General features: G+C 34.1%; 1 protein-coding gene and 1 long non-coding RNA gene across 4 annotated transcripts in view; one reads left to right on the top strand and one right to left on the bottom strand.

The window, feature by feature from the left end:
* Positions 1–351: 351 nt before the first annotated feature.
* Positions 352–14,204, top strand: LYRM7 (LYR motif containing 7). 2 transcript variants are annotated; one of them, XM_039366496.1, is made up of 6 exons: positions 357–424; positions 866–930; positions 7,028–7,100; positions 9,480–9,550; positions 12,349–12,430; positions 14,059–14,204. In XM_039366496.1, the coding sequence occupies exons 2-6, from the start codon at positions 925–927 to the stop codon at positions 14,127–14,129; spliced, it is 303 nt and encodes a 100-aa protein (XP_039222430.1). In that variant the 5' UTR covers positions 357–424; positions 866–924; the 3' UTR covers positions 14,130–14,204. The 2 variants fall into 2 exon arrangements, with proteins under 2 accessions (XP_039222429.1, XP_039222430.1); XM_039366495.1 differs by lacking the exon at positions 866–930 and having other exon boundaries at positions 352–424.
* LOC120318634 overlaps positions 7,107–18,750 on the bottom strand; it is a 39,127-nt gene continuing 27,483 nt past the window's right edge. For both annotated transcript variants that reach the window (XR_005559551.1, XR_005559550.1), the window contains exons 3-4: positions 16,204–16,278; positions 7,107–7,657 (exon numbers count right to left, since the gene is read on the bottom strand). This is a non-coding gene — a long non-coding RNA (uncharacterized LOC120318634). The remainder of the gene's footprint in view (positions 7,658–16,203; positions 16,279–18,750) is intronic.

The following is an 18,750-nucleotide window of genomic DNA, read 5'->3' as shown; positions in this document are numbered from 1 at the left end:
TATGCCTGGCACAATGTTTCTCAACCTCAGAAACTTTTAAAATGTGAAAACTTCAACTCCCAAAAATTCCCAAAAGGTCACCAACTGCCGGCTTGGCTAGGGAATTCTAGGATTTGAAGTCCATGCATCTTAAAAGCTGTTGAGGTTGAGCAACATTAGAGGAACGCTGATGCTATTTATTCCTTTCCTGAAAAAATAGTTCCCGCTTTCCCTTTTATAATGTTATTCTATATGTATAGCTCTCGAGTCATCTTTTATCTCCTCCTCCTCCTCCTCCTCCCATTCGCTGATTTGTCGTTGTCGTGAGACAATATTCTCATAGAACCAATAACGTGCACTGATGGGCGTGGCTCTATTCTTCCCGGAAACCTCTATAATAGGGATTCCTCCAAGAGCAGCGGTTTCAGCAATGCGAAGGGCAGAGGTTAGTTGATGATCCGATGTACCTTCGCAGGCAAGATACTGTTTTGGGGCGAAGATGCGGTGTTGCTGTTGGGCTGAGAACATTATTTGAGCCATATGGGAATGTATTATAGTTGGAGTACATGCAGAATATAGTACACATGAACGTGTAAGACATGTATCCCACTTTTTCTTGATTTTCTTACTAAGCTGCCTGACCCATATGGTTATTATATTTGTTTATTCGTGTCGGAAGCATCACAATTAAAATAAGGCATACTATATGACCTAAAATTTAAAATATACAAGATTAAAATATGTACAAATTAAACAGATCTTGCCCGGAATCTAGCAACATTAGTTGCGTTCTCTTGTGACATTGTTATTATGACCGATTGATTTTCAAATTATGCATACAGTATATGAATCATTGAAAACTTCCTTGATTTTTTTAATCTGCCAGATAATCTGGTCCTGAAAGTGAGAGTGTGATAAAGCCAGTGATTATGCTGTGCTGTTCAAATGATAGTAAGTTGTTTATTTCTTTTAGAATTACTTTTTGCTTTCTTATGATTTGCTTTGGATCTTCTACTGTATTAGATTACAATTTCCCATCATCCAAAATGCTGTAGAGCCCTATTGTATACCACTTTACATCTGGGTTCACACAACACATCTAGTACACCATGTTACAGTTCAGTGTAATGTATTAGTCCTAAATTTCTCACACGGTCATTGGTAAGCCATTCTCTTAGTCCGTTTTTTCCTCTTTAAATGGCATGTGTGCTTCAGGATTAATTCCTGGCAACTGCCTGGAGTCCCTGTAGTCTTCTTGGCATGATTTACACAGATGGTTTGTTATGTCTCCCTAAGGCTGAGAGAGACTGGCTCAAGGTCACCAGCTGGTTTCATGCGTAAGTTGAACTAAAATTCATTTTCCTGATTTTTAGCCTAATGGCTAAAACACTGCACCAAATTAGTTCTTATTTAAATGGATGGATAGATTATGCATTGAATGGGATGAAATGTCTATTGCTTCACTCGCATAAAAGCTGCTGTCACCCCTTTTGTTTTGTCTCCTAAACTCATGTATTCGTAATAGTTATTCAACCAGCAGAAATACAGCAGGCAATACCTCTTTTTTAATATATATAAATATTTTTATTGAGTTTTATAAAGGTAATACAGGGATAGGGTCAAAAAGGATAAGACAACGGGGAAACATACAAAAAGGTTAGACCAGGGGAAAGGGGTAACACAAAAGTGGGATTAATCCCACAAAATAACATCGCTTCAGTAAGTCTACCACTCCAGGTTTACATATTAAATCATAATAATTACTCTATTATAATCATGTAAATAAAAAATTAGTCAATAAATCTCATTCATTTCACTACTTAACAATGCTTAATATTAATTAATTATAATCACTTTAAAATAATAATATATTACATATTAATTATAGTTTACCATATTTAAGATCACAAATATACAAAGAGGAAGAAGAAGAAATAAGAACAAGTTCATACAAATAATCATGGAATATAAATACAAATTATCAATTATCTCTTTAAATTTCATAACCTTTTCTCATTCTAGCGTGTTTCTAACCAATAATAAAATTTCACCCATGTTTTAAAGTAAATTGTGTCTTCTTTCTCTTTCATTTCTAAAGTCAATCTATCCATTTCTGCACATTCGAGTATTTTTGTTATTATAGCCTGGTCAGATGGTAAATTTTAATTTTTCCAAAATTGGGCAAATATTATTCTGGCGGCTGTCAGCACATGCAATATTAAGTACTCATTCTCTTTTCCATAATTCAAACCTAATATTCCTAACAAACAGAGTTCTGGTTTAAATTCTATCTGTATTTTAATCATCTCTTCTAGCCACATATGGATCTTAAACCAAAACTTTTTAACATTAGGACATATCCACCAGAGATGATAATAAGTGCCTGGTTGTTGTTTACATTTCCAACACATATTTGATACATTTTTAAACATTTTCTCTAATCTAATTGGTGTCATGTGCCATTTATAAAACATTTTATATACGTTTTCCTTATATGCAGCTGCTTTAGTGAATTTAATATTTCGGTCCCATAGTTTTTGCCAATCTTCTAAATCTATAGAATAACCAAAATTCTTTCCCCACACTATCATTGTTTCTTTCACTTGTTCTTCCATCTTCCAGTTTAGCAGGAATTTATAGAGTTTCTTAATCAGATTTTCATCTGTTTTCAAAAGTATTTTATCTAGTGTTGTCTGTTCTTTGTAAAATTCCATTACTTTTGTATCTTTTTCATATCTTGTTAGAATTTGCAAGTATGACCACCATGTTAAATCAATGCCAGTTTGTTGAAGTTCTTGCCTATCTTTAAGTTTTCCTTCTTTATCTAAAATGTCTTTATAGGCCACAAGTTTGTTATAGTTAATTAAATTCGGATACGCAAATGCTTTCATTGTGGAAAGCCACTCAGGTATTTTCATATAAATTTTATTTTTAACTATCTCCCACTCTGAAAGTAATACATTCCTTATGGCAGGGCTTTTCAACCTTTTCACCCATTGTACCACTTTTAGGATATGGCAATATCCGAGTAGCACCAGTTGCCTAGCAAGATGTCAAAAACTTGATGACCAAAAAAAAAAAAAAAAAAGGAAAAAAGTGATAAAGTACAGGTAGTCCTCGACTTACAACAGTTCGCTTAGTGACTGTTCGAAGTTACAATGGCACTGAAAAAAGTGCCCCCAAGCCACAGACGAGCAAGACACCTGCCTGCCCACCCGGTGGTACTCTTCCTCCTGTCCGAGGTTTTCATTGCTGTGAGCATTTCTGTTGAGGATTGGCAGTGGGGGTGGGGTGGGGGGATGTTTGGTTTTTATTCCCCCCATCGGGTGGTTTTGGTCACTTCACATGACCTTGGGACACGTCATAAATATGAATCAGTTGCCAGGCATCTGAATGTAAATCACAAGACCCTGGAGAGGCTGCAACATTCCAGGTGATCGGCACTTTTTCTGGGCTCAGCAGAAGCGCCAGGATCAGTGCTGTTTTCCAGCTGATTGGTGCTTCTTCAGGGCTTAGCAGAAGCACCAGGATAAGTGCTGAGTTCCAGCTGGAGCCTGGCGCTGATCCTGGCGCTCCCGCTGAGCCCTGACAGCCCTGCAGCTCCAGCCATCTCTCACTCAGGCTTATGCGGTGCTGCCACCAGTTCAGCTCATTCCCCTCCCCCACTACCACTTTTCTAAGATGGTCACATACCACCTGCTAGGTGCCAATGTACCACAGCTGGTACCCGTACCACTGGTTAAAAAGCCCTGCCTTATGGCATGGGTTTGGAAGTATTTATGTACTTTGTTTTTCTCGTACCAAAGGAAAGCATGCCAACCCAGTTGCAAATCATGTCCCTCTAAGTAAAGAAGTCATTTATTTCTCAGTGTGATCCATTCTTTAAGCCACAACAAAATAGTGGCTTGGTAATAAAGTCTCCAGTCTGGGAGCCCAAAGTCCCCTCTGTCTTTTGATTCTTGTAACAGTTTAATTTTTATTCTTGCTTTTTTCCCTTGCCATATAAATCTCAATATTGTTGCATTTAAGTCATCAAAAAAATTCTGGCTTAGTTTAACAGGAACCGTCTGAAATAAAAATAACAATTTAGGTAGGATATTCATCTTAATAGTCTCTATCCTTCCTAGTAATGATAATTGAAAGTTTTTCCACTTCTCCAAATCCATTTCTATTTGATTCAATAATCTTCCATAGTTATCTTCTTTTATTGTTATACATTTTGATGTTAAATAAATAGCTAAGTATTTACCGTATATTCCGGCGTATAAGACGACTTTTGAGAGCGATGAAACAGCCTCCGAACTCGGGGGTCGTCTTATACGCCAAGTCATAACGTTTATTTATTTATTTATTATTTCCGGCGTATAAGATGACTTTCTAGGCATGCGACTCGGTGTCGATCATCTTATACGCCGGAAATGACGTTATTTCCGGCGTATAAGATGATCGACACCGAGTCGCATGTCTAGAAAGTCATCTTATACGCCGGAAATGACGTCATTTCCGGCGTATAAGATGATCGACGCCGAGTCGCATGCCTAGAAAGTCGTCTTATATGCGACTCGATCGTCTTGCGACCCGGCGTCGAACTCGGGGGTCGTCTTATACGCCGGGTCGCCTAATACGCCGGCATATACGGTAACTTCTTTAACTATCTGGAGATTTGTTTTTTCCACAAATTGAGCTTTCTGTTTTTCTGTTAAATTGTAAGTACTTTAGTCTTTTCCCTATTTATTTTCAACCCAGCCACTTCTCCAAATTCCTCTATTTTTTGCAATAATTTAGTGGCTGTTTCCAAAGGTTCCTCCAAGATAAAAACCAAATCATTTGCAAAAGCTTGTAATTTATATTTCTGATCTTTTATCTCCAGTCCTTTGATCTCCCCATCTTGTCTAATATTCCTGGCCAACACTTCCAGTGTAAGAATAAATAACAAGGGAGACAGTGGACATCCCTGTCTTGTACCCTTCCTGATCTCAAAATTATCTGTATAGTCTCTATTTATAAGTATCTTTGCTGATTGTTCATTGTAGATTGCTTGAATTGCATTTATAAAATTTTCACCAAAGTCCATCACTCACAATTGATGAAACATAAATTGTCAGTTAAGATTATCAAAAGCTTTTTGTGCATCCCAAAATATCAATGCCATTTGTTTCCCCGGATGTTTTTCATAGTATTCTAACACATTCAAAATAATTCTTAAGTTATACTTTATCTGTCTTTTAGGCAAAAAGCCATTTTGATCTGAATGAATAAATTCATTCAAAAATTTCTTCATTCTTTCCGCTATTATTGCTGTAAATATTTTGAGGTCCACATTTAATAGTGATAGTGGCCTATAGTTTTTAATTTGTGTGAGATCCGTATCATCTTTGGGAATCAGAGAAATGTTAGCTTCTATCCAGGATTTTGGTATTTTCATCCCCAAAAAAGTTTCATTACAAAGATCTTTCAGTATCGGACTTATTATATCTTGTAAAGCTACATAAAATTCCGCTGGTAAACCATCAGGTCCCTGAGTTTTATCTCTCTTTTTTTGTCTTTTTATAGCCTCAATAATTTCCATCATTGTTATTTTCTCGTTCAACATATGTTGAATGTTCTCTGGTATCTTTGGAAGGTTTGCTTTTCTTAGGTATTCCTGTATTGCCTCCTTGGAAACCATCTCTGTGCAGGCGATACCTCTTTTGAACAGGAAAGATACATCTATGGAATTCCTATTAACTGTACATGTTTAAAAAATGTTAAGTTTTGAAAAAAAAAAGCCGTAAATCTGTCTTTTTACTCTGCTGTTTACTGTTTTTCCTTGATGATAATTCAGTTCATAAGGATATTTTTATTTCTTCCTATAAAACAGTATTCATTCCATTTAAATTGATACGAGGGTATTTTGAGTAGCATTAGTGTATTTTGGTCTTTCTGCCAACCTCTTAGTATGCTTATGGGAAATTTTCCCATTCCACTAGTCAAAAAGGCTGGTATTCTGTATTACCAGTTACAGAATGTTTATATATTTCTTTCCTCTGTCAGAATGAAACAGTAACTTTACTTTTCTAAAAATTCATCTTCCACCTATTTCTCTATAAATTAAAAATGGGTTTGCAAAAATAAGTGTTATAAGAATTCTTATTGCTAATTCTCTGTATTAAAAACAATTACTGATGTCTCTCTCTATTTTAATTAAGCCAGTAGTGTAACAGCCTACCAAACACATTTAAGCATTTTCAAAGTACAGTGTCAAATTTCTCTTAGTTTAATTTGTTTATATATTAATTAAGCAGTGTTTACCTTCCAATAATACCTTTCTCTCACAGTTCTAGGATAAAAAGATTAGATAACACATTCTCTTTCAAATTTTATTTATTTACATGTTGCCTAACTCAAATACGTGGCAGCTCTTAAAGTTAAAATAGAAAACTGTTACAAAAAATAACCAAAATCATAAAAACACATTACTTACATTAAAAGAGTAAAAACCATGTCTTTTATGGTTTTTCATAATCTGCAAGCATGCAGTTCAAGTGCTAACAATGTAACTATCTAGCAAGCTCCACACTTCCATTACCAGATTCCAGAAAAAAGGGAAAAGTAAAATCTTCAGACTCTTCCATAAGACCAATAAAAGCCAAGGCTAATCTAACCTTTTTAAACTTAAACTTAAAAATATTTATTATGTCAGATATTATTTCTGAAATACCTATAAAATGTCTTCTTTAACACTTTCCTGTCACTTTCTGGAGGCTTGCCTATCTACTGTAAGAATCAGGCAAGGAATTTATGATTATAATACGTATCATATTGTGGTCTTTTGTGCTGAGACATACCAGTATCACATACCAGTGTCCACATTAGAGGGAAGAATGTAGTTTGCTAGTTATATCAGCATTTACATCAGCTCTCATTTCTAGGAATCATTTTCATTTCATTCTCCTATGTTGAAATGCTTTTTCTTGGAGATTTTCTATATTTTGTTTCCCTGGTATTCTTACTTCAAATTTAACTGAGCAAATGGTGTAAAACTTTTAACATTCTATTGTATTTACAGGTCTTGAAACTTTTCAAGGTTTTACATAGGACAAGGCAAAATGTGTTCAAAGGTGACACCAGAAGCTTAGACGGTAAGAATTCTTGTGTTTTTTTGGTAAAGGAACTGAAAAAAACAAATGTTCAATCCTTTTCCCAGTCGGGGGCTATTTAAAAACGTAATTTTTAAAAAATAAAGTTTTACGGTATGATTATTAATTCTAACATGTAGTTGTATTTGAGCATCTATGCTTTTTTCTGGAATGGTATACATTCTATATATGCATTGAACCTGTTATTTCATTATAAAATCTCACCAGTGTTGAATTGTAGTTGCTTCACTGTTTATTCAGTCTTTCTTTCTATGTTTTATCTTAAAAGATACAAAGCCTAAATGTATTTACAATTCTTACTTTATGATCTAAAAAAGTTTTCTTCAGTCAGAAGAGAGGCAAAGTCTGCCTGGCTAACCTCAAACTGGCATACATGCATTCAGATCAAATATGTGTAAGAAGAAGATGACTTACTAGCTTCACCACCCAGAAGCTGTTGGAGAAGGTGTTGAGCACTAGACCTTTCTAAACTTTAAAGTTGCAGCAGGGCTGCTGGAACAAGAATTTAATTTTTCTCTTCACTGCAACCTAAAAGGGGACTGAAAAAAAATCAGACATTTGCAGGTGTTCCATATTAAGAAGTGGGAAAAACAAAGTTGCTCACTTTTTTCATCCATATGTATACTTCTAGATGAGAACTTGTTTCATCACTCAATGTATTTATATGTTCTAAATCTTGATTTCTCATCCTTGCTATGAACACTTTAAAATTTCTCCTGAAATTTTTTAAAAAAGGAAAACTCTCTGGACCTTTCATCAAGGTCTTCTGCTTCATGAGTTCAATATCATATTTTGCTCTTGATTCAACGTACAACATTAAGTTATTCTGCTTTCTAAATAAATGCATTGGAATAAATAAACTGAATGCAAATAAGAAAAAAATCAATTTGGATAAAAATTTATTACACTCAAAGGACCCAAGAACAAGCTTAATAAAAAAGAAAACAACACATGGGAAACAAATCATCCAGAAACAAGTTTTTTCATGCATCTAATCCTGGCAGCTGAAATTTTGGCTGCATTAGGCCTAAATTTAGATAAGAGAAAATTACATATACATGGTTTGAAAAGCCTGGTTGAAAAAAACGAAGGAGAAATAAAGGTTTGCCTCAGATCATACAGTATACAGTTCACACAAGCCTAAAATACAGGTAAAATCTTTGTACAAGAGGTATTCTTTGGAATCTTCCTATACAAAAAATGTCCTGATTAAGAACTATGATTTATGTGGGTTAGCTATGAGTCCATACACTAATTGTTTTGATAATACATTTCTAAATGAACTGGAAAACAGGATAAATTAGCTTTATTACTCAAATCCTATGAGCTTATATTCTAGACCCCTTGTCTAATAAACAAAAAACTGAAATATACCCCATTAAAAATAGGCAATCTGGAGAGAGGCCAATTGGGCTAATTTTATGGGTTATAATTTTAAGCTAGGAACTAATAAATCGGTCATCAAGATAAGAAAATAATCCTGAACTGGAATAAAAGACAGTTAGTATAACTGCAGCACAAAATGCCCTGGCTTCCAATGAATTTTGTCCTGTCTCAAAAAGAACTATAGCATTTCGTACAGCTGGTAGTATTAAAAGGGATCCCAACAAATGGACTGTTTAGATACGCACAAATACACAGCAACAAAGAACCACACAAAACACAACCAAAGAACCACCAAGACCACTCCCGTCAACACTGACAAAGCAAGCCACTAGAACAGGGGTGTCAAACTCGCACGTCACGTGATGTGTCGCAACATATTGTGACTTTTTTCCCCTTGCCTGAGCTGGGGTGGGCATAGCTTCCACGTGACACATCCGGCACATGGGCCAGAATATAAAATGAGAGCAAACTTCACTCCCTGTAGCACTGATAATGTTACCTAGTTTGAGTAATGAAACATCTGCAAGAAAACAATCAAGCTGAGAGAGCACCAGGGACCCTCTTATTTGTTCACGTTATGCCACATTTGAAAAATGGGAGCTTATATACATTTAAATATCTCCTTGTTGGAGCCTTATCTTATCCAAGATAATAATTATGCTGCTTTGTGATATGTCAGGTAAACTTTCTTTAAATACTGATTTCTATTAACTGTTTCATGTTCAATTTCCTCAAAGTACTGCAAAGGAATAGTTTTTAACTTGCATTTGGGACTTTTAGTGACATTTTGTAATATATATTGTAACTTAAATATTGGGAAAACAGACTATATCTTTTAAAATATTTTCAGATTAGCACATAAGGTTCTGATAACATACTGTGGGAATAAATTTTATAGAAGAATCTATTTTATCTGTAACAAAAAGCTGAATAAATACATTTTTTTAAATGCCTATTCTCTCTTTTTTAATGTAGCTGCAAGACTTAAGATAAATGAAGAATTCAAAAATAATAAAAATGAGACTTCTCCTGAAAAAATAGCTGAGGTATTTGCACATAAAATGTTTCTGCTATTGAATACAATTCTGCATTGCAACTTAAGCTAGCTTAACTTTTATAAAATATACTATGTTTAATTTTGTATTAACTATATGAAGCAGATTAGGAACAGAATGAGGACGGATATTACTAGCAAACAATTGCAAATGTTTCTGTAAAATTACCATTCTTAATGTTTTTTTCTAAAAAAGAAATGACAGTGAAACTGTCAGAATACAAATGTATATTGGAAACCACAGCTTGAAAGTCAGTGGCTAAATCTCTGTTTTATAGTGATAGTTTTCTATGTTCATATTCAAAGGGAAAGATAGTGCAAAGCAATAATCAAAGATGGATTAGGAACAAGCATCTGTTGAGCAGAGATAACAGTTACTTTATTTTTCTTCTTAGAATTCTATACTTTGCAACATTTTTATTGCAGCTTGAAATAGAATAGTCTGGAGCCTCCTAACCTTTAAAGCTAATACAGATAATCCTTATTTAGTATCACAGGACTGATAACTGTTGCTAAGCAAATTGGTCGCAAATAGGAAATCAAATGACTAAGATTGTGCTTTCCATTTCACATTTTCCTGCCCCTTGAATGCTCACTCCAGTGCTATGATAATTAGCAAAAAGGAGATTAATATTTGTATTTACATTCATTGGAGAGGAAGGGATTATAAAAGACTATGCAGACACACAATGGGGAATATGCATTGGAAGGAATGTGCATTGGAATGTGGTGGCGGTGGCAGCCATACACAAATAACCTCGTTTATTCCCCATTGTGTGCCTCCTTAGTCTCTTCTAAAGCCTTCCTCTGCAATCTCACTGCTGTTCCAGCTACAGGGAGCACACAGGTCAGGCCCAGGATAATGCTTACAAATCATAATTACATGACTGAGGGATGCTGAACAAGGCAATCAGTAAGTGAGAACTACTTGTAGGTATTTTTGAATTTTAAACATATGCTATGTACGTTCCCACAAAATGACCACTCTGGTGATATGGTCATGGCCAGTCATACAATTTACTAAAAGACAACAGATTCGATGATTCCTATTACCCTTTCTTGCCTCCCCCCAAACTTTCCAGTTTACACACTCACACTGTCTTTAGGCAGAAGAGCATTGAACCAAAATCCTCATCACTTTTATTTTTAAAGAATGCCTCTATAGAAATGTTCTGGAAAATAATTTTTTATTTTATTTAATGAATATGTATATTATATATGTATATTAAAAAAAGAAACATAGAATAGGATATAGAGCTTAGAGGGCACTCTGAGAAGTTCCTGCTGGCACTTCAAGAAACCATATTGGGAGAGCTAAACCTTAAACTTTTGGAATTCTGTAGGAGCTATGTAGGTTTTTAATGATACCCAATTTCTTCTTTCTTATTAAAGCATGGCTAAATAGATTTAGAGGCTTTTTAATCTGACCATTAATCAATAAGATCCTGAAACAGGATCAATTTTGCCGCCTTTCTATTTAGCAGAATATTATACTATCAATCCCTGCCTGACAAACTGTTACTTTGAAATTTATTAGCTCATGAGCTAATAAGTATTATATTTTGTCACCAGTGCCAAACTAGTGAATAAGCTATCTTTGTTGTTCCATTTCAGAAACATTTCCCTCGCTCACTAATTTTTTTTCCTAAAATGCCACCATTTATAAATGAATGCTAGTTATCTGACAGGTGAAAAAGAGGGAGAATAGGGAGAATAGCATCTCTGCAAAACCTGTTTAAAAGAATAATAAATTGCCTGTAAAACAGGAACAAGCTCTTTTATGTGGATGCAGGATATGTATATGGACACCTTTAAATGAACCAATCTTTGACACAGAGTCTTCTTGCAGAAATCGGCATAATAGAGTCCATTATTCTGTAATTTTCTCTCTCTCAAAATTGGAACAGCTCTAATTCCTTTAATTCCTGATATTTAGTTTCTTTTGCCTGAAGAAAAAAAAACTTCTGTCAAATTCAGCAAGTGTTCATGTGTTCAACAGCATTAAAATCTCAGCCGTAAAAAAATGAATTTATGAAGCTTTCACAAAATCTTAGCTGATTGAACACTGATAGCTAAATTAAACAAATGCATATTTTTCATGGGTTATTATTCTTTCAGTCAGTAACTCAGATATTTTTACAAGTTGACTCATGGAGATAATTATTTAGATTTGGAGGAATAGACTGTCAAATTATTCATGAATTTGATGGAATGATAAAATTATAACTTTTGAAATCATAATAAACTGTAATTACTATCTGTATATCAAGTAGCATATTCCTGCTTTGTGGCTTTGAATTTTAATAAAGTGTGAGATCTTTTTAATGCTATCCAGCTGATAGCTCTCTGAGTACTTCTTTGGAGCAGTATGATAGCATTGTAATGATTTCTAGTAGTAGGTGCAATATAAATTAAAGCAAGATGTCAAACATGAAAATTTAATATTAAAAGAATATAAAAATATCATTAAACAAACTGATAGTTTCAGGCACTCTTTAGTGATCATAAAGGAAATATATTGAAAAGTTCACTTTTGCACTGTTTTGAAAGGAAATACAGGGTTTTTGTGATTAAATCTCCACCCCGTGATGAATATTTCTTTATCCATATTCTATTAAAGCATAGGTAATATAAATATAGTAATGTCAATATCAAAGATAAACATCCTTTGAAAATCTCAGTTACGAAATGTACAATGAACTTGTAAGGTTTATTGTTCATTTCATGGATGATTAGGAAGCAAAATATATTAGTGAATAATTATTAATTCTGTTTCCCAACTCCACCCAGTTTATAAAATTAGCTTCAGATGTGGAAGTTATACTTAGAACATGTGTCCTACAAGGTGTTTATGTGGATGCCGACAAAATAAGTAAGTAAAGGTTCTCTGCCTTGCAACTTTTATTAATCAGTTTAATATTGAGTACTACATATACGAAGCTAAACCTGGTACAGTGTATTTGATTTATTAGGTATAAATATATATACCATAGATAGAGGGGGTACATGTGATAATTATATAGTATCATCTTTTAGAATTTAATTAGATTTAATTAATATATTAATATAGTAAACAGAAATTCTGTAGATTTCAATATATTCTGTTTATGGCAGGTTGATATTAGTTTCAAGTAGTTCTTTAATGAATAGTGGAATATTGAAGAAATATCAGTATATAGTTATGAAAGCCTTATAATCTATCAATTTTTTTCTGTTTTCCTAATTCCAACAAGATCTGTTTTAATAGAAACTTTCTACCTTGAATAATTAAATATCTTAACATATTAATGTTTCCAATAATATATTTTTGTAATATTGTATCTAATGAATTATTAAATAATGCATACCTGAAAAGCCCCCCTCCAATAAAATGTATATGGTTTGTCTATTTTTCTATCCTATGGTACTTCCTGTGGAATGTGAGATCTTTGCAACATAAAATACAAAATGTTATGATTAATATCAAACAGATTAAACCACTTTTAATTCCAAATAGGTACAGATTCAGTTTGCATCAAAACCTTAACTAGAATTCCAGACGTGAAGGCACCATAACTTTCTGTTGGCATGGAAATTTGCCTTTTTTAAAAGCTGCTATACATTGCATGAACATCTTTTTTTTATTTATCCACTTAATTATTGACACCAATGGTAACATGTCAATCCCTTAGTCACCCCTTAGCTGAGACTGGACAGAAACTGAGATGTCCACAGATTTAGTTTGACACCTTAACCAACATGCCACATTTGTTCTCCATTATACTGAATAATCATATTTGACTTTTTTTTTTTTGACTGAAGAGTAAGAAGTAATTGAGTACTGCATTCATCAAGTCATTATTAGCTACAGTACTTACAGGGTTTTGTGTCTCAGTAATAAAGCTTTTGGTTTCTGGGCAAGAAGTCACAGATTCAATATCTGCACACTCAAGGAGGATAAGGATGATCTTAGAGTTCAGCTCTTTATCATATAACATAAATATACAATGGCATAGAAATGGTCTGCCATTTCTTTCTTCCTAGATTTATTTACTTATTTAACTTCTTAGACTCCCCTACAGCTGTGGTTTTCACATCTTCTCTCCCATCCAAGAACCAAGTATGGCCCAATTCTGCTTAATTTCCAAGCCCAGGAAGATGCGGTCACGTGCTAAGATGGTATCTCCAGAAATGACTGGAAAAATTCCTGCCTCAAACTCAGGAAACCCATCACCAATTGAAACAAATAACATTTGGGTTAATACATGAATCAATGTTTTAACTAAATATGGATTTTTTTGCCATGATCTGACTATGGCAAACAGATAAAGTATATGGCCTTTGCAGTAGGCAGAACATTTAAATATGTGTGTTTGTAATTAGTTTATAATTTCACAGATTCCTATTTGTAGAAAATAATGCTTCTAATTCTACAATCTCCATTATAAACTCCTAGAAAGACAGTTGCCTTTGTTTAAAAAATAGTGTGGAAAATCTAATATTAATGTCTTTTTCTTCCAGGGCTTTTACCAAGAAAGGATGTGCTGAGAGACAATGCTCCATACTGTGACACCCCAAAGCAAAACACATGAATTTAATAGAACAAAAGTTTTGATTAATTAACTGTGCCATGTAATTTCTTTTAAAATAAAATATTTTTCCTATAATATCGGCCTAAATAAAATTCTCATTATGAATTATTGTATTCAAATGAAAAGCAAAAAAAATACTTTTTGTTAATTCAGGAAACATATTCAGATTTATTTTCTGGTTTAAGAGAATGTCTTTACATATACGGTAGCCAAATTAGTGTAAGACTTTCATAAATTTTAATCCCTCCAATGGATATGATTCATTCTTTCTATGTACTTCAAGTTTATATTTTCCTTTCAATCCCCAAATATGTAATAACCTATTTTAGAATTAAAAAAAGAAAATGTTTTCAAATTTTAAAACATAATTCTAAAGATTCCAGAAAAACAAGGTGCAGAGTTTCATGCAATTAATGTAAATTATAAACTTTTTAATTTTCAGTGAATATTATACAGCATACATATTGTTTTATTCAAATTTAAGGAGATTATTTTAAACCTTTACACTTGAGGAAAGAAGTGTTGGTTTATAAAGGTATAATTCCAGTCATTCCATTCCACTCAGAAGTAGTTCACATTGAATTCATTGGGCTTAATCCTAGATTTGTAGATTGCAGCCTTAAGCTTTGATGCTATCTACAATTTATATTATTTATATGCCAATAGGCATCAAATGGCCTACGCTTACCTTTTCCTAAATTTTAGTGAACTTAATAATAGTGCTGACTTCTGTGTAGTCTTGAAATTGTGCTACCTGTCAGTTGTTTCCACTATATGTTGTCAGTAGAATTTTAAATCTGAGTTGTAGCCTGTATATTGGATATTTTTACAGGAATTATAGGAATAGCTTGTTCCCTTGGTTTTAACACTGTTACAGGAAAACAGTAAGGTTTAATGAAGGAGGACAGACTTTTACAGTGGGTTGTTGTTGTTTTTTTGCTTTTTTAAAAAAATATAAATAGTGGAGTATTGAACGGGAAATATGGCAAAAGGGCTGAAGAACATCGTCATGGAAAGATTATTATGAAGTTTTTTATGAAGAAAGAATTTTCTCCCTTCCTGATTTAGTATGGTGGCTTTCATTCCCAAATTATTAAAATTATGTATTTTGTATTTGTAGAATAATTCTCATTGGATAATTACACTGAATTGACTTTATGTTTTCCATTTGGAACCACAGAGTTACTAACTTGCATCCTGTCTCAGACCATCTCTTCAATACTGATTTAAATTATTCTCATAGCATTATCCAGCCATTACTACTGTAAAGTGACATAATAGTCATTACTGTTGTTTTGGTCCAACCTTATCAAATGAAATTATTGGTAGGGATAGCTTATTTTTTATATCTACTCCTAAGAAAGGTTAGACAATATTTAGTCAAAAATATAGTGATGTGTTCAGCAGATGGTGCTCTTGCATATCTATAAGGAAGCAAGCTTGGGAGAGAATTCAGACTCATGCCCAGTGTACATTTTAATTTGAGAGGTAAGCAGTATTTCAAAGGTACATTTTATAATTAATTGGTTGAATTATTGGAAGTAAATAATTAAACCTCTTTGTTTTAAAAAGAAATATAAAAACAAAAAGGTTGGTTTTCAACAGTCTGTTTAAACAAGCATGAGTTTTTCTTGAAATATATATTAGATATATTACATACATACGAAAAAAATGCATACCGTTTAGAATAAAACTAAATCATAAATTATGATTCAATGAACAATAACAGCTTATAGCTATAATAGTGAAACCCTCTTAGATGTGGGTTTGATTAAATTCAAGGAAATATCCAAGTAAGTGTATTTATCTTAGCTAAATTATAGCTAAATTATAACCTTAACTAGATTTTACATCCAACTTTTTCAGTTCTGCAGGGATTCGTTTCATTTGTGCTATTGCTCCTGAAAATGCCAGATTGGTGTTAGCTTTAATGATGTAACTGTAATTATTGGCTGTGTATCATTAGATCTGTACATAAGGAATTTAATTTCTAGTACTGGCAGTTCTTTTTGCACTTCCTTTGCAAAAATGGAAAAATATTAACACTGGAAAACTAAAAATAAGGCCAACTAACCTTTGCAGGAAAACAGACTTTCCTTGCATGAGACAGCTTTTCCAAATGTTTCCTCAGGTTTAGCTTGGAAACACTCTGTTAGAATGAATGAGAAATGCATAATCATGAATGCTATTAAATACACAATCTTTTCTATAGTTATGACTACAGTAAATACCTATTATAAACTTGAATTGTACATACCGTTTGTGTTAAAAAAAATTTTTTTACAAAACTAGTTTCTTACAGTAGGAAGTGTTCGGTTCAACTGACTCCTGGGTACAATTTTGGTATATACTGTAATCTTCTCAGACATTATGTTTTCTACTCTATTACAGGAAAGTTTTAGATTAACAACATCCGCATCCACTGTGATATGGAGGCTATTGTACATCTCGGCACTAACGATCTGTCCCAAAAAGATGTACTCTCTGTGCAGAACGATTTCCAGAGCTTAAGGAAGGAACTTAGCAGAATAGGCTGTAGGCTTACTTTCTCAGAGGTTTTACCAGTGTATAAGGAGCAAAATGGAAAAGGCCAGTGCATAGCACAATTCAATATGTGGCTAAAGGAGTGGTGTAAAGGGGAATGCTTTGGATATATTAGTCACGATGTCTGTAGCTGGTCCAATCAAAAGATGTACAAAAGAGATGGTTTGCATCCATCAAAAAAAGGGACTGAGTTACTCGGCTATAAATTCACAGATTTTCTGGAGGAAAATTTAAACTAAACAGCAGGGATAGTGAGTTAATTGATACAGAACAACCCTGTCCCCGGCAATCTAAAAATTATAGGGCTACCAGTGCATGTAGCATAGATGTGTGTGTGGACAAGAATACCAACCTTGCTGTTAAGCAAAATGAAGCCTCGAATAGCGAGTGCACACAAAGTGCACTAACCAAATAGGTGGTAAGACAATAGGGGAACTCAGGCACCACACAGGTTATGTAGAAAGTAAACACAGGGCCAGTCACAAAGTACTCAAATGTTTATACACCAATACATAGCATATGAACAGCAAACAGGGTTAACTAGAAATTCAGGTTAATGAGGGCAGATATGATATTGTTGCTATTACGGAAACATGGTGGGATGAAACCCACACATGGAACACACAGCTAGAGGGACTTAAATTATTTAAAAGAAACAGACCAAATAAAAGAGGAGGTGGAGTTGCTCTATATATAAGAAATAACTACATCTCTACAGAAATAGAGCACAACAATGATAAAACTGTCTTGAATGCATTTGGGTCAATATAAAAGGGGGGGAAATGACATTGCCATAGGTGTATACTACAGACCACCCACCAACCAAATAGATGAACTTTTTGCTAGTCAGCTAACTAAGGTATGTAGGAAGCACATCACAATAGTAATGAGGGACTTTAACTACCCTGACATCAACTGGGAGACAAACTCTGCACCAAGTGGAAGATCAAACAGGTTCCTGGCAAACCTAGCAGACAACTTTGTCTCCAAAAAAGTAGAGAAGGGAACTAGGGGATTAGCCATTTTGGATCTAATTCTCACTAACAGAGATGAAATGATAGAAGGTGTTGAAGCCATAGGAACCCTGGGAGGAAGTGATCATGCAATATTAGAATTCAACATTATGGAAGCACAAGCAATAGAACACAGTCAAACTAGAGTCTTGGACTTTAAGAGAGCTAATTTTAATAAACTTAGAGAGGGCTTGGGAAGGATTCCATGGATGAGAATCCTCAAGGGGAAAACAACTCAAGAAGCTTGGGAAATTTTGAAAAATGAGATAATAAAAGCACAGTCTAGCACAACAGCTCTCAAAAGAAACCAGCATGGCTGCATAAAGAACTCTCTGACAAATTGAAAGATAAAAAGGACAAGGATAGAAAGTGAAAAGAGGGGCACATAACTAAGTCAGAATATCAGCAAATAGCCTAAGCCTGCAAAGATGAAGTGAGGAAAGCCAAGGCTCAAAATGAACTAAGGCTTGCGACCAAAATCAAAAATAACAAAAAAGCTTCTTTCAACATGTAAAAAACAAGAAAAAAGTGAAGGAAATGATTGGTCCATTAGTGGGTGAAAATGGCAAGAAGGTGGCAAGCAACAGGAAGAAAGCAGAACTATTTAACTCATTTTTTGCATCTGTCTTTACACAAAGGGAAAAAACAGACCAACCTATCAAAAATAGTGCCATAAAAAACAGAATAGAAACACAAGTTAAGATAGGCAAGAAAATGGTAAGTGAGCACCTGTCCAGCCTAGATGAGTTCAAATCACCAGGACCAGATGGATTACACCCCAAGGTTCTCAAGGAACTGGCAGATGTGATCTCGGAACCACTGAATTACCAGAGGACTGGAAAAGAGCTGATGTAGTTCCCATCCTCAAAAAAGGGAAAAAATGGACCCAGAAAATTACAGACCTATCAGCCTGACCTCAATACCTGGGAAGATCCTGGAAAAGATAATCAAACAACAAATCAACGAACACCTAGAGGTAAACAAAGTCATTACTAAAAGCCAACATGGGTTTGTCAAAAATAGATCATGCCAGACAAATCTTATCGTATTCTTTGACCAAGTGA

This window comes from Crotalus tigris, unplaced genomic scaffold (genome assembly GCF_016545835.1).
Source record: "Crotalus tigris isolate CLP2741 ecotype Arizona unplaced genomic scaffold, ASM1654583v1 scf7180000020342.816771, whole genome shotgun sequence".
Lineage (NCBI taxonomy): Eukaryota > Metazoa > Chordata > Lepidosauria > Squamata > Viperidae > Crotalus > Crotalus tigris.
The sequence above is the reverse complement of the archived record's forward strand: the minus strand, read 5'-3'. Positions and strand labels throughout refer to the sequence as shown.